We start from the raw sequence: 24,296 nt of genomic DNA on the forward strand, positions 1-24,296 counted from the left end.
GCGGCGGGCGGTGCTGTAAGCAGCACCCACGCAATGTTAAAGCCCATGTTGTGCATTGCCATGCACAATCTGACAGGCACCACGCGGTGCCTGCCACCTTGTGCATGGTAATGGTACCCCCCCAGTGCAGCCACCCACACCCCTTTTCCCCAGGGACCCGCAATTGGCCCCCACAGTGATTTCCCACATGCCTTTCCAAGGCGTTTTCTCCCCCAAGGAAAGGCATGCATCCTAATATGGATGCGGCACCATTACCTATGTCTTTTCCACCCGGCCGGTCTTTCCGTCTGCCGTGGTGCCCCTCGCCATACTAATATGGCGGGGATGACAATGGGTTATTTGGAGAGCGGATCACCACCGCCGGGCCAGCAGTGACCACCGCCGGCCCGGTGGTGGGATCCGCGGATATCATAATAGGACCCTAAGTATTTATTACTACAGAAATAATCTGTTTCTCACTACGTCTACACCAACTGTACAGATTATTATAAAAACAGCAATCAAACATGTTACAAATAATGAGAATAAAATAAACATTTCTTACATTGTTAAAATATTATCTAGAACCTAACACCCTAACATCTGCTTCTATGAGCTATACTGTGGGCCATATGTATCAAGCTAATTAGCATTCGCAAAGGCCGAAATTCTGCGAATTTCGGCCTTTGCGAATGCTAATTAGACAAATGGTATGTATCAAACATGTTTGATGCAAAATAAGGAATAGCAAAATTTGCTATTCCTTATTTTGCGAATGCACTTAAGGAATCGCAAATTTTGCGATTCCTTAAATGCAATGTATCAAACAAAAAATATGCAAAAAATGCCATTAAGGATTAGCAAATTACCACCAACTTCTAGTTGGTGGTAATTTGCGAATTCTTTTCAAAAAGCTTTTTTCCAAAAAACAAAAGGTGCCATATGACGCCCATACATGCCCTTAGGGCATGTATGTGCGCCATATGCCGCCAAATGTCTTTTTCAGGGGTGCAGCAGGGTGTTCTTGAGACACCCCTGCACCCTTGGAAAAATTCTTAATTTGCAATTAGCAAATTGCTAATCGCAAATTGCACTTTCATTCCTATGGGCCTCCTGGCCCATGGAAATGAATGGGTAATTTGCGATTAGCAATTTGCTAATCGCAAATTAGGAATGCTAAGGAATCGCTATTGAAAAGCGATTTTGTACGATTCGATAAGTCTTTATTTCGAATAAAAAGATTCATAAAAGACAGTGTACAATCATACATACATATTAAAAAACATTTAGCAATAAGATATTAATATACACATTTCATTCATAAGAACAATAAAAAATACTTCATAACTGTGTATACTAAGACAGATAGGACGCAGATTAGTGCACAAAGATGGATACCACTAAGAAAAAACATACAGGATACTGTGTGTAACTGAAAGAAGACTTTCAACATACGGGGATACCCAATTTTTTGGATCGAATCAGCCATGCCCATTTCAAAAATTTGGCAACACATACCACTATGGTTTCAGATCTAATAGTGCGGAGTTTCAGGAGTGCATCCTGATAACCTCTACTATTAAGGGTCAAGCAAATCGGTCTTAACCACTTACTTCTTGGTGCTCCATAGATAGGACAACCAAAGAAGAAGTGACCCACACTTTCTTCCTGATCGGGGCACCAGGGGCAGTTGTTTCCTACACACTTGTCCCATTTTGCTCTGAAGGTGTTGATGGGCAAAGTGCCAACTCGAAACTGGTGGTATAGTTTTCGATCCAATACACTTGTGATTAGGTCCCAGTACTGTTCTAACGAGGGGACAGCCTTGTGCACTAAAAAGGAGCCAGTTAAATTAACATCACATGATTGGTTTACAAGAATAGATTTTCTCCAGGCCCAAAAAAGTGCCTTAAACTCAAGTTTGGAAGGGAATCTGGACCCCCCTGGGTTAGACCAGAGCTCTGGAAGGCCCATTAGGTTCAATGTATTTTTCACTACCCCAAACCATTGTAATGACTGTGCCCCCCACATCAATTTAACTTCCTCCAACTCTTGGGTAAACAGACCAAGCTCGGGAGTGGACCAGAGACGGCGCCAAAAGGCCACCAGTCGATACTGGGCCAACTCGTCGATTGGTCTGCAACCAAGGTCCAATAGTAGGGGTTTAGTAGGGGTAGACTGGGGGAGGCTAACCAGATTCCGTAAAAACCTGTTCTGAGCAGTTACCAAACTGGAAAGATTCTTATGACCCCAAACTTCGGCTCCATAAAGGGTGGCAGAGACAACTTTCGCATCATAAATTTTTAGAACAGGGGTAACACACCTAGTAAACGAATTCCTCTGTTCAGAAATCAAGCTGCCAGCCAACCTATTAAATTTAAGTTTGGATGTTTCCACTTGGGGATTCCAAGTGAGACGATGATCTAGGGTCACTCCAAGGTATGTCATGGTCATAACCTGCTCAATGGGGACTCCATTTAAAGAGACTGTGCACTTAGGGGGATTTTTCTTGCAAAAAACCATAAATTTGGTTTTGCCCGCGTTTATTTGCAAGTCGTTCGAAGTGCAGAACTCAGAGAATCTGTTCAAGGCTACCTGAAGTCCGGCTCTTGTTTTGGAAAGCAGAAGGGTGTCATCTGCAAAGATCAGCATGGGGTACTTTCGGCCACCCAGCTTAGGTGCATCCGACTGGGTGTTGAGAAAAAAATGTGTGACCTGGTTAATGAATAAAAGAAACAATGTGGGGGCAAGGACACAGCCTTGTCGCACCCCTCGTTGTACTGAAAATCGTTTGGTCACCTGCCCCTGACTACCCCACCTAACCTGGGCATAGTTGTCCTCATGGAGTCGCTGGACTAAAATCAAAAGCTCAGGCGGAAAACCCATGTGATTAAGAGCCTCCCACAGCTTTTTTCTTGGCACTAAGTCGAAAGCCGACTTAAGATCGACGAATGCAGCAAATAGCATACCTCCGCCCAACAGGACCACCTTCCAAAAAAGTAGTGTAAACCGAAAAATTTGATCCACAGTACTTGTCCCAAACCTAAAACCCGCCTGCATAGGGGAAAGTACATTATTTGAATCGATCCAGTCCAGAATTCTTGCCAAGATCATTCTCGACACGATTTTCTGAACTGAGTCGATCAAACTGATGGGCCGATAGTTATTGGGGAGGGAGCGGTCACCCTTCTTATGTACTGGCAAGATTTCTGCCCCCTTCCATGAAAAAGGAATCTCGGCCCCTGAAGCTATGTTATTTGCCAGTAGGGTAATGTAAGGAATCCATAGGTCTGGTTTAAGTTTAAAAAGGTCAGCAGGAATAGTGTCAATACCAGGGGCTTTACCCGACTGGACTGACTCGAGGGCAAGTGCGGTGTCCGATTCCGAGAACAAGAGTCTATCTCCTGTCAGTGTTAGTTGTGGTGGGACAGCAGGTTTTATCGACATTGCCTCCGCAGCATTGGGATCATTAAATTGAGCGGTATAAAAATCCACCCATGATTGAGCAGAAACATAGTTTACCGGGATCTGGGCAGCAGGATCCTTTCCCCTCCTTATGATCAGCCAAAAATCGGTTGGATTAGGGGAATCACATGCACCAAGAAGGTCAAGCCAAAAGGAGTCATCCCACTCTCGTTTAGCAACCTGGATGGTGCGCTTATAGCATCGCCTTGCTATCCTTATGGCATCAAGGTTCCTGGCCTTTATGGCAGCTAGTAGGTCACTGTGGGCGGCTCTACATTTCTTGTTATACCATTTTTTGTGTACTCTGGTATTAGCAGACCTAAATGGTTTCGTGAGTAGGTTCTTTAGAGTCGAAAAACACTCCTCATGAAGGTTGGTGATTGTGGAATCTGGGTTACCAGCTGGGGATAACAGAAGCATTCTATTCCATACATCCCGTACCTTTTCCTCAATCAATGAAATAAGTGTGGGATCCTCCAACACCCTGGGCCATTTCACGCGGCGCCTGTTATCGCACAAAATAACATCAGATGTTAAACTATTAGTGCTCCTAACGGGTGCCCCCATACCTTGGACCAAAACCTCAAGCGAGAGGGGATTATGGTCGCTCTCTGGGCGAGACTCTATCACCATGTCTTGTACAATGGACCAAAATTGTATGTTAATCAATATATAATCGATACGGCTTGAAGACAAACCGTTGTCGAAAGTGTTGGCCCCAAGGCAATCAGAACGTGTACGCCCATTGGCGGCCCTAAGGCCCCATTCTAAGCAAAAGCCCAGCCAATGTAAGGCTGCCTCAGTGCCCCTGACACCCTTTGCAATAGTAAGTGGGGGGATTGCCCAGACAATGTCTTCCTCAGAGCCTACATCTTCTGCCAGAGTGGAGATGGGCTCAAAGGGGGTATTCAAATCTCCTGCTACTAATACGATCTGGTCAGTCCCAAGATTCTTAAATAGAAGATCCAGATCGTCCAGGACAGCTTGTTTTTTCCCACCCTGAAGACCACGAGCATAGACATCAACTAAAAGGATGTCAGTGGTATTGGGTTTGGTCAGTGTAATGCATAAAAGGTCCGCACACTCCACCAGTATTTCCCTACCGTGAAAGCCCAAGGTGTTTTTTATCCAAATAGTAAGACCACCAGAGGCCCTACCCTTGGGGCTCTTAATTGCTGGTTTGGAAAAGTTCAGATAACCCGACCTATACAATGGAATAGTTGACCAAGTTTCTTGAAGAATGACAATATCATATGAGTCGATAAAATTGACCCAATCGTCATTCTCCAGGCGTCCCCGTAACCCTGCAATATTCCAGGAAATCATTCTTAGTGGGCAATCCCTAGTCGGTGCACATGGAAGCAATGACACACCCTTGGCTTCATTATTGGCCAGAGCAGGAATGTATAGCGGGTCTAGTGTTATTCCCGGATTATTAGATGATGGGGACCCAACATTGGATAGGTTTGGAGATGGAGGTCTCCGTTGGTAAAGAGGAAACCTAGGAAGCGGTGAATGTCCAGACCTTGCAAGTCAATCCACCTCTTCCAAACATCCAAACCTATTGGAAGTTGGAAACCCTTGCCACCAATTAGGTTGATTTGATCCAACAAAACTATGGGTCGGGTGACCAACATTCCTAACAGTGGTCCATGGTCTCTCACTCACTAGTTGTTGCCTAGGAGGATAAAAGAAGGTAAGAGGCCTCACTACTATTGTAGAATTGGCCTCAGAAGATGGCCATGCGCAAAGATACTGGGCAGTGTGGGGATCAGAAAATGAAACCACTACGCAGTCACCAGCTATCGACTTATGGGTGCGGCCAATCCAAGGAACTCTCCGAACCATAAGTACACTACTTCTTAGATGATCGGGGAGCTGTTTATTGGAATTCAGCCAGTGAATGACTTTGTTTTTTAAGGAAAGGTCATTCTCCTGGGAATCTTGGCTCAACTCAGGAACACCGGCTAGTATAATAACATACGACCCTGCTTCCGGCGGAAGGTCTATAAACCCTCCGCGAAAGTTATGGCGACTAACCTGGCGTGTTGGGTTGCGTGTCAAGGGCAGCCTAGGGGTATGGTTGGTTGATGCCCTAGTGATGGTATTCAGCCTATATGCTGCTTTATGCGGAGGGAAAAGTTTAGGTACCGCTGGACTAGGGGTAGGTACATTAGTTTTTACAATGGTAGTACGGGGTTTTGGGATAGGTTTAGGAATAGGTAGAGTCACAGGGATGGTTGGGGCTGGTTGTGGGGGTGGAAGAACAGGTTCTATTTCTAAGGACTGTGGTGAGGGTGCAATCATACATAATTGCCTAGCATCCATTTCCTTGAGGCTCAAACTAGCCAGAGTAACTATGGTCTTATCCATCTCAAGGAGGTTGTTCTCTATACGAGAGAGCCTTAATTCTAGGGGGGAAAGTAACTGCTTTAGAGTTCCCCAGACTAATTGGAGGAATTCGCTGTCTCCCTCCTTGGCCTGCCTGGGACCACTAGCCTGACCCTCCGATTTGTTCAAGTTAATCTGACTAGGGGAGATGATAAGAATATCATCTTCCGCCATACTATCTATTTCCGAAGTATCTACCCCATTACAGACACTATGTGTTGGTTTAGGGTTAACATCTTTCACCACAGGAGACCCCATTGCCCGCCTACTATTAAAAAACTTTAGCCTTGCTATTCTAGCTTTTTTCCTTGCTTGTAAGGTTCTCGCAAGGCATTTCTTTTTGTGTGCTGCCGCTTTTTTAGCATTACAGTGGCTAGGTGCTTGTCTTGCTTTAGAAGGTGGGAGGGGGCCAGCAATGCTAAACAGAGGAACAGGGCCAATATTTTGGTTTACTGGGTTAGGTAGGGAAGTTGGAGGGGAGTGTAAAGGAATAATGGGGGGAACGGGGTGAACCACAGCCGATGTTAGCAGGGGTTGTAGGTTAGCAGAACGATCAGGAGTACGGGCAGATGCAATATTCCCCAGAGAAGATTTTTTAGTGTTGGCAATGTGCGCCGATAGCCTGCGTGCGGCATCAAGTTCTAGCGAAACCTTATGCTGCATTTTACAGATTTCCTGGTCAATAGCCAAATTGGTTTTGACCAGGAAATCATCTATGGACCTATTAGAGTTACTAGCAGCCATAAGGGTTTTACTCCGGCTACCCCGTGTACACATACTGCAGAGTACAAGTCAATAAATATATATACACACCACTATAAGACTGTAATATGTGCCGCCCTGTAAAATAATTAAATTACAATAAAACTAAAACTAAAAACAAGGGGAGGTGGCCCAGCCCAGCCCTCTTAGTCCTCGAACGGCCTCAAACGGCCCAGTCTTTGCCCTGTCTTCGCCCGGGCTGCGTCCCGCGCTGCGGGAGTATTGGAGCAATAAGTAAGTGGCCGAATGAAAATAGGGGGCGAGGCAGCGGGGAGAGCGGACCGGAAGTTGGCAGACGGTCTAGCAGGGACTCCTGGGAAATGGAGTCCCCTGCACGCTCGCAGCCCCGCTGACCGCACTCACCCGGTACACCTGCTGCAAACTCCCCTGGCTGTGTCCCGGTGTCCAGACAAACGATGCGGCACCCGCGGAGCGGGTGCGGCGAGAGGTAGGCGGGGTCCTTGAAAGTGCCGCTGTAGTTATCACAAAGCCGCTGTTTAGGTCAGGAGTGCTTCAGTTCGCAATAGCGACCCACAGGTAGAGGAGTGAAGGTGTCCTAAATACTGCAGGGGGGCGGGGGGCGGCAGCGGGGAGAGCGGACCGGAAGTTGGCAGACGGTCTAGCAGGGACTCCTGGGAAATGGAGTCCCCTGCACGCTCGCAGCCCCGCTGACCGCACTCACCCGGTACACCTGCTGCAAACTCCCCTGGCTGTGTCCCGGTGTCCAGACAAACGATGCGGCACCCGCGGAGCGGGTGCGGCGAGAGGTAGGCGGGGTCCTTGAAAGTGCCGCTGTAGTTATCACAAAGCCGCTGTTTAGGTCAGGAGTGCTTCAGTTCGCAATAGCGATTTTGTACATACATAGCGTTTTGCATTTCCTAAATAGCGATTCCTTAAAATTCGCTATTTAGGAAATGCAAAATAGTTTGATGATACATATGGCCCTTAGAGAGAATGGAAGGCAGAGCAACTCGCAGTCTAGAGTTTTGTATGGAGAAGAGACACACTTCATACCTTGTTTACAGCAAAGACTGTTTTTTATCAGCGGAGGCGTGAAGACAGTGATCCCCACGAAGGGTAAACACACACTGCGATCTTCCTCTGGGACTCTGGTTTATCAGCTTGAGGCTTCAGGCGAGATGTCGCATCTGCAAAGTGCGAAGTTTGCTGGCAGTAGGTGAGACCATCTCTGGCAGAATTTCATGCTGTAATCTGGACGAAGGACGTCTTCTGACAAGTGGGCATCATTGTATATTAAGTCTTATCAGAAGTTGGATTTTCTGACATAAGTTTAGGAATTTCTGACATTTATCATTTGCATCAAGGTGTGCGTCCAGGATGTTTTCTTATGAACATATAAGGTACAAGGATGTCAATTCAGACAACTTTATTTTGACTATATGTCAATATGTATTCTTAGTTAACCTTGACATGGTGAAAAGTAGACATTTTGACCCAGACGAGTGGCGCATCAAATGTTACATCGATGTCATTACTTGAATGACTTGACAGTATCACAGATAATTGAAAGATAGGTCAGGCAACATCTGCGTCAAAAGGTAGACATGACAATAATTCTGCATAAAATCACAAAAGATGGTGACTTCCATCATTGAAGAGTGAGAAGATGGCGACCTCCATTAGCCAAGATGAAGTCAAGGCCTACATAACACGGAGTCAGACTTCAGGAGCTTTACGTCACTCTTTACAAACATTCTTTTACTGACCCATAGACATGGTGACAATAGAGTGCATTTTTATGGTGACGGATTGACATTTCATCCAAAATTCTTTCACAAGAACCTAGGTAAATTGCACACCATTATCTGTTCTGAGCAGCTCAGGGATACCCACATTGGGGAACACATTCCACAATAAGTGCATTAGCACTTCTAAGACATTGTGAATATCCAGTGGGTGTTATGGTCGACAACTATGAAGATGTAGCTACCACCTAAGGGCTACTGGTGGATGGGCCTGATGATGTCTAGAGACAACTGGACCCATTGCTCATCTGGATAATTAAGAGGTGAAAACAGAGCTTTTGTAACTTTGCATGTTTTGGCACTACCGTGAACAGTTTTACCCAGCCTTCAAGTAAATTGTCCATACCTGGCCACCAATACTCCGATCATGCTTTAGCATCATACAGAAATGAGACTCTTGTTTCAAATCTATGATTCTCTCCCGCAGCCCACAAAGGGGAACAGGTTTGTCACCTCTGCGTACAACTCCACCCATAATGCAATGTTTGTATCTGACCTTTCAGTATTGGGACAAACAATTTGGAAGATCCTTGTTCTTCACTGGCTAAACCTCTTGAATTTTGGTTACTAACATTTTTAGCTCGCCATGTTCTCTCATTTACTCAGTCCGTTCATCTTTATTACCGATGAAAGTGTAAATGTAAGGACCAACTCATTGTACATTTCCTCCTCTCTTGTCACACTGTTTTCCACTGGCATAAAGCAGAGGCAGTCTCCAACTATATATTTTGTAGCTGTGAGTAACTACATTTTAAATTATATCCCTCTAGGCCTATCACAAAACTGAAGATCCTTGGTATGGTTTGTTAAGATTCTTTAGTTGTGAAGGCAAATACCATAGGTTAGTGGTCAGTCTTCATCATAAAGGGCATTTCTCAGAAAGAAAAATCTGAAAGTTCTGACTACCCAATAATAGCTCAGGGACTCCTTTTCCAATACAGAGTATTTGTTTTTGGGTTCCATTAAAGCATGAAGCGCTAAAGCCACTATTCATTCCTTCCCATCTACCAGTTGAATCAGGGTGGTAACTAATCCAATACCAAATTGTGTTTTGAAAACAGAGAATGTTAAAAACAAACTGCATTATGCATTGGAATGCCGCAGCAGCTTAGCCCAGAGAGAAAAGCGTATACATATACTGATAGGTCCCTAATGGCATAATGCAAGAGGTCAGGTGGTGTTATGTAAGATATAGTTCTACCTGATTATAGGTCGAGGGCAAACCGAGGACACTAAAAGAGCTTGAATCTTTAACCAAGCTAAGTACCTTATTGATGTGAGGTAGGGGGTGCCTTTGAACCCAAATACTGCCATTTACGTTGTGGAGGTCCACACACAGTTTAATGTCTTTCCTATGTGATTTAGTGGCAATGACTACAGGGGAAAGCCATTCTGAGTTGTCTATTATCTTGGTGCAACAATCTGATAATCTCTTTCTTGGGAGGTGCTTGCATGAGATGAGAGATTAGTTACTCTTTATGAGTTATAGTATTTGCATTACATTTTAACTTTATACAATGTTGTTAATTGACAGCAAACCCAGCTTGTCCATCTGGCTTCAGACTGCCATGGACAACTGAGACAATGGTAAGTAAGGGCTCCTTTATAATGCCTGATTGAAGAACAGTTAGGATTGCCTCAGAGTGTTTGGTCTGTACTGATGGTCAGTGCGTACAGCAGTAATTGCCAGTTGGAATGTCAAAAAGAGTGTATCATGCACTTTACTAAAGCTATTTGAATGTCCATGTATAAAGGACATCTATCTACTTGGTATTGTTCTTCACTGCAATACAGCTAGAAATCGCCACATGTATATTTGGCCACTGGATCCAATTTTGACTAACAACAGGTTGGGGGTCATATGAATAGTAGCAATTATTGGTGTGCAGTTCCTAAAGTAAGAGTATCAAAGGTCAGAACTGTGAACTCCACAAGATGGGGAATAGTTCCTTGTTGGAACTAGGGCCCTCACACACCCCGAAGAGTGGCATGCTCCTCTTTGGGCCCGTGGTGCAATGTCCTACGGACAACCTCAAGAGGGATCTTTTGTCCCAATGGTGTCAGTGAAGTGTATGTGTAGGGTCCAGTGTGTAGATTGTGAAGAATGTGGTGATGAGTGGTGCAAGTGGCTTAAAATAGACTAAGCAAGTCTTTAACAGCGAGTATGCTTGTCTAATTAACACCATCAGTGCTGCAGCAATTCCCCCTCTGTGCTGAGGATCATTGAAGACCATTGTTCATGACGAGCTGAGCTCGTCATGAGCAGCGAAGGGGTTAATAACGTGATAGCCACCAGTGGAGAGAATGATCCCTGTTAGCAAAACAACCTCATGGTTAAAAGGTCGACATGTTTCTCACCATCATTGAGTCTTTGCAGATATAAAGAGCAATTCTTCAGGACCAGAGTAATCTAACCTACACATTGTTTAGCTCCAATTCAATGACTGGTACGGGTTCAAAACACTCAGAATCAAAATATGATGACCTTAAGAAAACCTAAAGGTTAACCCAACTAGGGTTATATATATATATATGCCTCCTCGAGAAGAGCTGGAGATAAGCTAGACTTTAGCCCTATGGTACAAGTGATATATCTGCCCGTGACATACTCTGTCTCCTGCCTCTCGTATAGTGAGAAGCAGGAGACGGGGTAGGGACTTGTTCAGTCTATTGTAAGCTACTTGCACCACTCATGAAGCATGACACCCTTCAGGTGTCTGAGGACCCTAGTGCCAACAATGAACTATTTCCCATCCTGTGGATTTCACTGTTCTGACCTGTGATTCCTTCCCTCTCTTTTCCCTCCTACTTTGGGAACTGCGCACCATTAATTGTTACACTGTGGAGCAGGTATGCTGGACCTTAATGTACTCCTGGTCCCCCTCCGTTTGTTGAGACATGGCTGTATGAATGGCTGGCATTGCCATTAATTGTTGTAATGATGATACGATCAGAAGCAGCATCTAAGGAAGTTTATTCTCATCACCAGGCTAGTCAAGAAACAAAACAGGGTGAAAGTTAGCCGCAGATAGCTCACAGCTGGCTAATGGAACACACTAAGGTAATAGGAGAAGGAGAGCAGAGCAGGAAAATGGAAGAAACCAATTGGAAGAGGGAAGAAAAGAGGAAATACAACACAGCATAGTAACAGGTTTATGGGTCCAATGGTAATTCTGCTTCAACAATATGTTTGTGACCAAACAAGAGAGTCATAATTTCTCAAAAATCTCTGATTAAGTTTCGGGTACAGACATCTCTAACTTTGTCTGCCCGGTTTCCTTCAAATGCAGTCTACAATCAATTTAGTCACTTAAAACACGCTGTTAATATTATAACTTGCTTATTACATCTGCTATTGGATGCCTGATTTTAGATTTCGGTAAATGAGTTACTCCGTCACTACGGTGACAGATATCCCATCTGCCATATTGTAAATTCCAAAGGATATAATTGGATTTATATTTCGGTGGTCAGGATATCCAAAATCTAAATCAGGCCCTAAGACTTCTCAACAAAGGCCAAAGAAAGCACATTAGATCCCAGTCCGTTGATCAAAAATGATTACATATGGTATTTCTCCCACTGAGTCCCTGGGCACTACGACATCTTCTCAGACCTGCTCCCACCTCAAATGGCTCAATGGTCCCTGGTACTGATGAGCGTTCTGGGCCAATCACTTGTCAGTACCTGGTATTCTGACATAGATTGACACCCAAGTGGGATGTCTAAAATTTGCCAATAATTGATTCTTTGGATGAGTGCAGATTTCCACCACTAATCAGGTCTATCTTCTTTTCCAGCATTATGGAACTTCTCGGGCACGAAAGATCATCACCTCTCCCTCCAGATCGGGGACGTCGTCCACATTGTACAGATGTGTGAAGGTGAGCAAGCTCAAGAAGAGGGTACTGGGGGGAGTAGTGTTTTCTCCATGAAGGGAGGTCAACCCAGGAGGTATCTACTCCATGCGCCACCTGGGAACTTTATAGGGTCCAGCAGATCACTTTCATCACCTTCATCATGACTTCTCAGGTGCTAGCAAATCAAAGTCTTCCAAGCGCTATTGCTGTGCTGTCTAGTAGATATAGGATGGAAAGAATGTGAAAGTCCTCAGCAACAGAGCGAATGCCTTTCCTATTGAGATCTTCTTGACTTATGCTGATGCCCTCATCCCATTCTTACTTTTAAGACATGTATCCATGCAATGCGATTAAAAATTAGCTAAGAACACTTCTGGAAGAGAGGATGCTGATGCATGATAAGTGTTTCATGACAAGTCACCAAAGACCAGTAACATTCACTCCCTTCTCCCTCTCCATTGCAGGCTGGTTCAGAGGTTACGCCCTGAAGAACAGATCTACACGGGTAAGATGTGTGCAGGAACCATCTCCTTGCTTCTACTCCTCTTTGTAAAGTTTAGATGGTCCAGGAATACCCAAACCCAGGCCCTCGTGGTCCCACTACAAGCTTTACATGCAGAGGGGACACCACGGAGGGCCTTTGACACATGCCTGGAACACGAACAATAGTTTATTCCAGATGCTTCGTTATCATCTCATATGTTCTTCTTCTTCTCCCCTTAGGGCATCTTTCCTGTGTCAGTCATCCATATTAAGAATGCACGTGTGGAGAAGAGAGGGTAGGTACCCCGCACAGTGCAAGAACGTGCACTGGAAAGATGCACAGTCATTGGCCAGTGACGCTTGGGTGATCTATGGAAACTAAGGAAAGACTTACCATTCTTGATTTAAATATTATTAATGCCATGATAAGCAATAGTGAGAGAATCTGGCTTGGTATATGCTGTCCACTAATTAAAGTGGGCACCCTGTACCAGTCCAAACAACCCTTATGGTGATTTGAAAGGTCAAAAGATAACCTTAGAAGGCTATCCTAGTGTATCTATTATTATAACACACTCTAAATACGTCACAGTATCTGCTACATGCATATAAACACAAAGCACAGAATACTGTAGGACGGAATCAATCGTAAGCAGCACTAAAACACAGTGGGCTGCAGGTGGAGACCAAACCATATACTAAAATAGTGGTATAGGAACCATGACTCGAGTCAAGACAGTGTCTAGAGGATGTAGAATTGCTGGGACCCCAAGGAACCCCCCAAGGTGAGTGAGTAGGGACCCCGCGGAGGATGGGTGCAGTGTTGTGGGAACATGATTGCATGTGCCGTACAGTTCTATGGGAGAGTCACGGTTGCAATGTAAAAGTTGAAGCACCCTTCCCAGTGGATTACGAGGAAGCCCTTTGGATCACAGGATTTTGGCGAGCCACCCCACCCATGGATAGCATAGTACCACAGTTACCTATCACAGGGAAGCCCGGTGCATAGGGCAGAAGTGGTGTCGGAAACCTCAGTCGATCTTAATGGAGGACTTCAAGGAAATGCCATTGAGGGAAAGAAGAAAGTTGCCCGTTGGAATCCCAAAGTGGATTCTTGGTGGAGAGTACCTGAAACCAGAGGGGACAGAGTCTGGGTCACTCAGGAGTGACCAGGGGCTCGGTAGATAAATGCCCACCAATGTCAGGTGCTTCAGGTGCGTTGAGGGGGTTCTTGACTCTTCAGCCACGGGGACCAGGAGACGTCAAGAACAACCAGGAGCCACATAGGAGCTGTCCCACAAAGAATGTTGAGTGCTGCGGGGTCAGAGTGCAGCTGGAGCACCAACAAGCCTTGGCATTGGCAACCCATGAAGATGGTCAAGAAAGGTTACGGTTCGGACCAGCAAGGTCCAGGAGATTCACCAAACAAGGGGAGTCAGGACTGGCCTTAAGCAACCAGGGTAGCCCAAGAAAAGCAAAGATGACCCTCAAGAGGACCCAAAGGCCAGATCCACTGGAGTTGCAAGGGGACCTTAAGCAGTTTCACAAAGCAACAGCCCACGGAGCACTCAGTATGAAGAGGCCAAAGTTCTTTGGTTGAAATGGTGCCAGAGGTTGGGGCTACTCGGAGCACAGTGCACTTGTTTTGGGAATGCCAACAAGCATATGCACTTGCAAAAGTACACAGTGTACAGGAGTACAAGTATTGCAGCCCCCAGGAGGGATTATGATATCAAACTTGATGAGAGGGCAGCTCAGACCTCATGGATGTGGAGCCCACCTCCTGTGTTGCTGGAGCCTTTGAAGTCTGCAGGATCTCAGGATCAGCAGATCGGTCAGTTGTGTTACGGTGCCAGCGAATGCAGGGTAGTGACTCCTTCACTCCAAGGGAGATATCATCGGTTGTCGTTGATGCTCCACAGGTCCTGCATGGATCCTATATGGTGCACGGGCACAGGCGATGCTTCAGACTGAGAGGGAGATGAAGTCAGGCCCAAACGAAGTCTAGCGAAGTCCAGAGTGTCCAGACACTCGAAATTCAGTGGTTTCTTGATCAGAATCTTGTCAACATTCAATCTAGGGTCCGACAGACAGGTAAGCCCTTTTGTACCCACGAGAGAGAGTAGGACAGATTCAGGGGACCTCCTAGGGTCAGGACAGTGAGGAGGTTACTCTCTTGTCATTTTTCCAGTTTCGTGCCAGAGCAGGAGCCAATGGCTCCCAGGACGGGTTTGAACTGGACTATGCACAGGGACACCAAATGTGCCCCTCAGGGAGACTTTCGGTCGCTGGCATGTGACCCCACCAAGGCCTAATACAATTAATCATGTCTGGGGGGTGGTCACACCTCCCTGTGACAGGATGCCTATTGTTCTGCCTTCCCCTGCTCAAGCTTGGCTCAGCAGCAGGATGGCAGAAATGTGTTTCTGGATGGCAGCAACCATTTTTGGCTGCTCTGGATTAGACGGCTGGTACCAGGAACACCAGGGACCTCACAAAGCTAGTTTCTGAGGGGTTGAATCATACCTCCTACACCAGTGTGGGGGTATGATTCCACAATGTTTGATACCAAACACGACAGGGTTACTTTCAGCCGTTTTTGAGTTGGTCATCATGCCATTGCATAATGCCACTCTATATGTTGTAAATGGCTGCAGCACTAACAACCCAGGAGAATGGACTCGGTAGGCTGCAGGGGTGTTCTGCTCATGCAGTGGCACCCTCTCACTTAGAACCAAGCACCCTGCCTTCAGGATTGTCAAGGTCTGCTATAGGGGTGATGTTAGGTTTGGGGGTCTCTAGGTGGCACAAGTAGGTACTTGTGACAAATAGGGACCCTTGCCTCTAGTCAGGGTAAGGGGGTACACTCCTAAAATAACCCCTGCTCAACCCCTTGCTAGCTTGGCACGAGCAGACAGGCTTATCTCAAAGGCAGTGTGTAGAACATTTGTGACCACATACAGTAACCCAGTAACAACACTATAGATGGACACCACACAAGGTTTTATATAAAAAATAAGTAGACTTTATATAGATTCACCACAAGACCATAAACGACACAAATACACAATACTGTTACTTTAAGATGGTAGTTTTAGCTTAGTTCAGTTCAGTTCTTAAGATGCGACACTTTGCGTCAATGTACCTTACGATGCGTTGCGCTTCCACAACAAGTAATGTTGCAGCGATGTAAATGCGGCAAAGTTCTGGTGCAAAAAAATAAAGACGTGAAGATCTTCCAGATGTGGCACGCTTCTCCGGGGATGCGACAAGTTCTCGGTTCGATGCGTGGACTGCAGCGGCGACACCGTTGTTCAGCGATGCGATGGCAACAGCTTCAGCTGTGACACTCTTCTCCCACGTTTGTATGAAGCTTCCGCACGATGCGACAACTACAGCGGCGACATCCTTGTCCAGATAAGCGACAGGAGCAGCTCCGATGGCGGTGTGCTTCTCGGGGATGCGAGGCGCTTTCCTCGATGCGGTGCAATATGACAGTTCCAGAGGGGACACCCTTGTTCAGAAGAGCGATGGCAGCAACAGCGACGGCGACAATCAATCAATCAATCATAGCATTTGTATAGCGCACTACTCACCTGGAGGGTCTCAAGGCGCTTGGGGAGGGGGGGGTCCGCTACTGCTCGAACAGCCAGGTCTTGAGCTGCTTCCTGAAGGCGAGGTGGTCTTGGGTCAGGCGGAGGCGAGTCGGGAGGGAGTTCCAAGTCTTGGCGGCCAGGTGGGAGAAGGATCTTCCTCCTGTTGTGGCTCTTCGGATGCGGGGGACGGCGGCGAGGGTGTGGCTGGTTGATCGAAGGTGGCGTGTGGGAGCGTAGAAGTTGAGGAGGCTGTTGAGGTAACTCGGGCCTTGGTTGTGCAGGGCTTTGTGTGCGTGGGTGAGGAGGCGGAAGGTGATTCTCTTGTTGACCGGGAGCCAGTGCAGGTCTCTCAGGTGTCTGGAGATGTGGCTTCGTCTGGGGATGTCGAGGATGAGTCTTGCTGAGGCGTTCTGGATTCGCTGGAGTCTCTTCTGGAGCTTGGCGGTGGTTCCGGCGTAGAGGGCGTTGCCGTAGTCCAGACGGCTGGTGACGAGGGCCTGGGTGACCGTCTTCCTGGTCTCGGTGGGGATCCACCGGAAGATCTTACGTAGCATGCGCAGGATGTTGAAACAAGACGAGGAGACGGCGTTGACTTGTCTGGTCATGGAGAGGGAGGAGTCCAGGATGAAGCCCAGGTTGCGTGCGTGGTCTGTTGGTTTGGGTGCGGAGCCCAGGGCGGGTGGCCACCAGGAGTCGTCCCAGGCGGAGGGCGAGGAGCCCAGGATGAGAACTTCCGTCTTGTCTGAGTTCAGTTTCAGGCGGCTAGTCATCATCCATTCGGCTACGTGTTTCATCCCTTCGTGTAGGTCGGCTCTGGCGGTGGCGGGGTCGTTGGTCAGGGGGAGGATCAGCTGTGTGTCGTCGGCGTAGGAGATGATGTTGAGGTTGTGTTGGCGTGCGATGGCCGCAAGGGGGCTCATTTAGACATTGAAGAGGGTGGGGCTGAGCGAGGAGCCTTGAGGAACGCCGCAGATGACTTCGGTGGCCTCTGACCTGAACGGGGGTAGGCGGACTCTCTGTGTTCTTCCGGTGAGGAAGGAGATGATCCATTCCAGTGCCTTCTCCTGGATTCCGACGTTCCTGAGGCGTTGCACTAGGATGCGGTGGCAGACAGTGTTGAATGCCGCGGAGAGGTCTAGGAGGATGAGGGCCGCTGTTTCTCCGTTGTCAAGCAGGGCACGGATGTCATCGGTGGCAGCGATGAGGGCGGTCTCGGTGCTGTGGTTGGCCCTGAAGCCCGACTGTGAGGGGTCGAGGGATCCATTCGTCTCGAGGAAGGCGGCCAGCTGCTTGTTGACTGTCTACTCAATGACTTTGGCTGGAAACGGGAGGAGTGAGATGGGGCGGTAGTTCTTGAGTTCGGTGGGGTCTGCTGTTGGTTTCTTTAGTAGAGCGCTGAGTTCGGCGTGCTTCCAGCTCTCAGGGAAGGTTGCGGTGTCGAAGGAGGCGTTGATGATGTCCCGTAGCTGGGGTGCGATGGCGGCGTCGGCTTTGTTGAAGATGTGGTGAGGGCAGGGGTCGGTTGGAGATCCGGAGTGGATGGAGTTCATTGTGCGGATGGTGTCTTCGGTGTTGATAGGGGTCCAGGCGCTGAGGGTGGTGGTGGGGGGCGTTGGTGCGGTCGTGGGGAGCGTTGGTTGTGTGCTGAAGCTGTTGTGTATGTCAGCGATCTTGTTGTGGAAGTAGGAGGCGAGGGAGTTGCAGAGGTCTTGTGATGGGGTGATGTCGTTGATTCCGGCGTTGGGGTTGGAGAGCTCTTTCACGATGTTGAAGAGTTCCTTGCTGTTGTGTGCGTTGTTGTCCAGTCTTTCCTTGAATGCTGTTTTCTTGGTGGCGCGAATCAGTTGATGGTGTTTTCGAGTGGCGAGCTTGAGGGTGGTCATGTTGTCCGGTGTTGGGTCTCTTCTCCATGCTTTCTCGAGAGCTCGGCAGTTCTTCTTGGAGCTCTTGAGTTCGTCGGTGAACCAGGATGCTTTCTTGCTGCCGGGTCTGCTGGGCGGGGTCCTCAGTGGGGCGAGGTCGTCTGCGCAGTTGCTGATCCACTTCGTGAGGTTGTCGGCGGCATGGCTGGGGTTCGCGGAGCTGGCGGGAGGGTGCTGGTTCAGGGCTGCGGTGAGCTGGTCGGCCGTGATCTTGTTCCAGCTTCTTCGTGCAACCTGTTGCTGGTGGTGGTGGATCGTGCTCCTTCTGAAGCTGAAGTGGACGCAGCTGTGGTCCGTCCAGTGGAGTCCGGTGGCGTGGCTGAAGGCGATGTCTTTGCTGGATGAGAAGACGGCATCGAGTGTGTGTCCGGCGAGGTGGGTGGGGGTGGTCACCAGCTGCTTGAGTCCGAGGTTGGCGAGGTTGTCAAGCAGGGTGGTGGTATTGCGGTCATTGTTGTTCTCCAGGTGGAAGTTGAGGTCCCCGAGGAGGATGTAGTCAGCGGAGGGGAGGGCGTGCGGGCTGATGAAGTCGGCGATGTCTTCGCTGAATTGTGTGCGGGGTCTCGGGGGACGGTAGATCAGGGTACCTCTGAGGGTGGTCTTTGGGTCGGTGTGGATCTGGAAGTGCAGGTGTTCGGCGGTTGTCAGGGTGTCGTCGGTGTTGGTCGTGATGCGGATGGTGTTTCTGTGGATGATGGCGATGCCTGCTCCCGTCTGGTTGACGCGGTCCCTCCGGGTGATCTTGTATCCTTCCGGGATGGCGATGGCGATGTCGGGCGCTGAGGACACGCTTCTTCCTCGTTGTGAGACCCTTCTCTTGATGCGGTGCAATACGACAGCTCCAGCGGCGACACCCTTGTTCAGAAGTGCAACGGCAGGCAGCAGCGGTGGCGACACGCTTCCTCTTCGTTGCGAGATGCTTCTCTCGATGCGGTGCAGTGCGACAACTCCAGCGGCGACAACCTTGTTCAGAAGTGCGACGGCAGCAGCAGCGACGGCGACACGCTTCTTCTTCGTCGAGTCGCGCTTCCAGCTCCTTGCGACACGCAGTCCCTCAGAAGGCCCAAAACAGTAGCAGGCACTTCCAAAAGAACTCTGGGGAGCTGGGGGTTGAAGTCTGTTGTCCCTGAGACTTCAGCAGGAGGCAAGCTCTTTTCCAAGCCCTTGGAGATCCTTCATAAGTTGAAAGTAAAGCACACAAAAAGTTATTTCTCCTCTCTTTGGCAGTCAGGCAACCACTGCAGGCCAATCCCCTAACCAGCACTTCAGCTTAGGAATAGTCTCTCCTCAGTATCTTCAGGTACCTCCCATCAGCAGAGGTTTCTTCTTGTAGTCCAAAAGAGATCTAATTTCATGGGATCAGAGTCCCAATATCTATACCCCAAAATCCTTTGTTCTCTGAGGGGAGAGGGGCCTGTGCCCAGTCCAAACCAGTTCTGAAGCACTCTGTTTACCAGACTTCTCCTTTCCTTTCACAGTGCAGAAACATCAGACGCCCACAGGAGGTGGAGCCAGCATTGTGGAAGGCAAGTACAGTCCTGGAGCACTTTGTTGACATGATTCCTTCTCTCCTTTCACAGTGCAGGGCAGAGACATCAGACGCACCACAGGGGGTGGAGCCAGCACTGTGGGGGGAAGGCACAGTCCTATTTAGGTCCCAGGTGCAACTCCTCCCTCCCATCTAGATGCAGATCTCTCTATTCACCACAGTGGGGACTCACCCTGTCTCCTGGAATCTCCCAGCCCTGTCACTCAAACTCCAGTCAAGGAATACACAATCTAGCAGAGGCAGGTTCAAAGGTTAGGCAAGCACATACCTACTTTCTAAAAGTGGTATTTGCAAACACAGAATGTTAAAACCAACTTCACTAAAAGATGTATTTTATCATTCTGAGTTCAGGCATACTAAACTCGAATTTCTACCATGTTCTCTGAGTCTGTTTGGATTATAAACATGTAATAATCTAACAGCCCATTTTGGCCTATGGAGAACAGGTAGCCTTGCAATAGTGAAAAAACGAAAATGGCTGTAATTCACTATTAGGACATGCCACACACATCAGGGCTTGTCCTACCTTATGCTTACAATGCACCCAGCCCTTGGGCCTACCTTAGGGGTGTCTGATATGAAGAAAAGGGAAGGTTTAGGGACTGGCAAGTGGATGTACTTGCCCAGTCAGTATGACAGTATCAGACTGCACACAGGCTCTGCAATGGCAGACCTTAGACACATTTTACAAGACCGCTTCGGTGGGTGGCACAACCGGTGCTGCAAGCCCACCAGCAGCATTTCGATTTTCACGCCATGGGCATACTTAGTGCACCGTACTAGCGTCTGACAACTAAACCAAATAGCCAAACATGGAACCTCTGATTAATATATCAATTTACAATAGGGAGAGCATATGCGCTTTAGCACTGATCAGCAGTGGTAAAGTGCTCAGAGTCATAAAACCAACAAAAACAGGTCAGACAAAATACCGGAGGAAGGTCGAAAAGTTCATGGATAATCCTGCAAAAAGGGCCAAGTCCAACAGGTGACTTATAGGTTTTAAGTGTAGTGACCCTTAGCTTTAGAAAACCTAAATCTTAAGTAAGTGGTGCATGCACCAACTTACACAGGTTACAAGGGCAGGACTATTGATCCATTTTGCATGACCTCTCATGGGTGGCATAATACTTGCTTCAGCCCATGGGAGGCCTCTGGGGTAACTATGCCCTGGGTACATGTGTACCATACACTAGGGACTGACAAGGGTACCCCAGTATCCACTCTGGAGTGTACCTAAGTACATAACATACCAGTTTAGGGAGAAAGCAGTTAGATTGGGGTTGTGATTAGCAGGATCCCAGTCAGACTAGTCAAAAACAGTGTAACATCAAGTAAAAAGTGGGAGTAACCACAAGAAGCAGATCCTACTTTCCTACAAATAGTTAGCAGTGCCAAGGCTAGCTAGCTGTTAGAACTGAAAACATAAAATATTTTAAAAAGCTGAGGCGGAGGAGAACTAAACTTAAAGGAGCTTATTGGTGAACGATGTCACAAAACATCTCAAACCCAAGCTGATGTCAATGAACAGAGCAGCATTCTAGGCTCCTCATTGGAGGTTGTTAAAGATGCTGGGCTGGATTTGTTCTCTGCTCTGGATGCTCCCTTTAATATTTCTAAGTTAATGTTCCTTACTTGGGAGTCTGGAGACTACAGCCAGGAAAGGTTTCCTCCCACGCTGGTGAATTATGAATCTGACCTTTCCTCTTAAGGAACAGCTTCTCCACTGAGGGCCATCGGTTCATTTCCAGAAATGAACATAGTTCACCGAACTTAGATTTACACCTCCCGCTCCACCGAATTACCTTCTTCCCCATCATCACCTCTTTAGTGATCTGTTCTCTTCGCTTCGGCTCATTACTTAACAGGGGAAATGTCTTTAAACACAAGAAAGGTTGGCTCTGAAACAGGGCCCCACAAAGTTCCCCAGAACATGTAGGCGTAGTGCTTCTCTCCGTCCACGGAGTGTACGTAGTGTTGCCTACTTCGCGATTCGCAAAGTAGGCGTAGTAGGCAACACTACCTGAAGTTGCCTGCCACCCGCCGCCCTCCCGCCCTCTTGTAAATGCCCTCCAAATGATTTAAAACATTGTAAAATTAATTTAAATGATTTACCTGATATACGGCGTCCCGGGGCGCCCTCTTCCTAGTTTTTCGCCACTTCTTCCTGACAAATGCGCATGCGCCACATTGCGCCTTATTTACAATGTGATGCATCTAGTGAGATGTGTCATGTTGTAAACCCCTGCGTCACATGAAACCTGCGTTAGGTTTAATGTGGGCATTCCAGCGCAGGGTGGGTGTTACATCGCAGGAACTCCTCGTAAAAGTGATGCAGTGAAATCTACAAGATTTCACAGAGTCACTTTTACGGCCATGTTGCGTCAATACCCTGCGCCTGCTTGAAGCAGGCGTAAGGAGTGACGCATCATGTTAGGCTTAGGGCGCACCTGAGCGTTGCTGGAGCCGCGCCGGGCTTGCGACACGACTCCAACAATGCGCTGCCCTAACGCCTTACACCACGTTGCGTCGCATTGTAAATGCAATGCATTTGAGGCGGCGCAGGGAGGGAATTGCGTGTCGCATCTGTTCTGGCGCATCCCTGCTGATTTGCAGAGATGCGCCAGAACTCGTAAATCTTGCCCAATGTACATACAAGCTGGTCATGACAGTATGCACATTGAACACCTGAAGTCCGATGAAGCACATGTATGGAAGAGCCGTGTGCGGGACTCTACGTTACCTGTTTACATTCCACAACCTAATATATGGTGAGAGCCGACAGCTCGGCCCAGAATTACGAAAGGATTGCACCGGGGCTCGTGTGACACGAAGCATCGCCAAGTGCAGCAACGTACTGGTGTAATAGTGTTTGTACTCTGAAAAGTGACCCTCCAGGTGCACTCAAACCTCTTTGTGCACCCCCCCCCCCCCCACACTAATGTAGGCACGGTGGGGGCATCTCCGTGGGGCAGGCTTGTGCAAAAACTCAGTTTTTGGTGCAAAACCAGATCTACTAAAAGAGCCAATCCTGGCTGTGTCCTAAATCCTGACACCAGTTCAACTCCTGTGCTGGGCGCAACTGGCTCCCCTTTGCCAAACAGCACAGCGCCTAGTGTCACGAAGGATACTCACATATAGTGTAAGCCCTTTCGATGTATATCAGTAGGGGGCTCTACCCACCTGGTGCGGCACTATATTCTATCCTTTGCGCAACACAGCCAGTCACGGCCGCCATGACTCATAGGTGGGGGGATTGGTGGGGGGGGTCGAGCGGGTTCAGGATGGGGTAGAGGCAGGTGGTTAATTAAAATGTTGAAAAACTTACCTTACCAGGTCCTGCCCAGCCTCCTCTCCTCGCCGGGTCCCGAGTTATCCAACAGGAAGCAGCCACAGGCAACCACCCTCCCCTAAGCCAATCACAACGCTGCAATGGCACCATTGTGATTGGCAGGGACAGTGCCCAGCTGGGCGCCTATGGAGAGGCCATTTTCTCTATGTAGAAAAAGGCAGAGTGCGCATGACTCGTTTGGTCAGCCCCAGAGGGCCAACCAAACAGTCAGGGCCCACAGCACTGGGCAAGCCACTCCTCCCCAACCCGCCCATCCGCCGCCCCCAATCAGGCATACCATTCTGCTCACTCCTCCCCGACCTGTCCACCCACCCGCCACCAACCAGGCATATCCTTCGGCTTTCTCACAGTGTGAGAAGCAGAAACATAAAATGGAATTTAAAATACCATTTTATGTTTCTGCTTCTTGCACTGCGAGAAAGCAGTGGGGCGACGCTCCTCCGTCCTAATGGAGGAGCCGCCCCTGCACATAGTGCCACAATGTTTGGCAGAGCCGTCTGCTGCACGAGGACTGGCACATCTGGGCCCTGGTTCAATGAACTGGACTTAAGTCCCTGTTTACACTCGTTGTACAAGCAAACCCCAGGCCCCCCTCCCCCTCGGTCTTCAGTGGCGGGGACTCACCCAGTAACTGAACTAGAGCAAACAATCAAACAAGACTGTTGGAGTATTGGACATATAGTGCCTTGAGTAACAGTGCACATTTCATCCCCACATTACCGCAAGAAGTCATGTTGTGTAATGCCATGTCATGTTATCTTATTTTATGTCATGTCATGCCATGTTATGGTATGGTATGTTATGTTATGTCATGTCATTCCATGTTATTGTATGTTATGCTATATTATGTTGTGTCATGTCATATCATTTCATGTCATGGCATGTTATGTTATTTTATGTTATGTTTTTTCGTGTCATGTTATGTAATTTTATATTATGTTATATCATGTCATGGTATGCCATCTCACTCCATGTCATGTTATGGTATATTAGCTTACATTATATTGTCTTGTTTTATGGTATGTTATTATATGTTATGCCATGTTATGATATTTTATGTTATGTCGTGTTGTGACATACCATGTCATTCCAAGCAATTTTATGTTATTTTATGGTATGTTATGTCATGTCACGTTGTTCCATTCTGTGTTAGTTATGTTATTTTATGTTA

General features: G+C 47.8%; 1 protein-coding gene across 1 annotated transcript in view; it reads left to right on the top strand.

Moving 5' to 3' along the window:
- Positions 1 to 24,296, top strand: part of LOC144821564 (dedicator of cytokinesis protein 2-like) — a 3,201,295-nt gene that overhangs the window by 270,795 nt on the left and 2,906,204 nt on the right. Inside the window, exons 2-4 of the mRNA XM_078678750.1 lie at positions 12,164 to 12,247; positions 12,688 to 12,728; positions 12,947 to 13,002. Coding sequence (XP_078534876.1) covers positions 12,164 to 12,247; positions 12,688 to 12,728; positions 12,947 to 13,002 — 181 coding nt within the window. The remainder of the gene's footprint in view (positions 1 to 12,163; positions 12,248 to 12,687; positions 12,729 to 12,946; positions 13,003 to 24,296) is intronic.

This window comes from Lissotriton helveticus, chromosome 2_2, assembly GCF_964261635.1.
Source record: "Lissotriton helveticus chromosome 2_2, aLisHel1.1, whole genome shotgun sequence".
In the NCBI taxonomy this organism is placed as follows: domain Eukaryota; kingdom Metazoa; phylum Chordata; class Amphibia; order Caudata; family Salamandridae; genus Lissotriton; species Lissotriton helveticus.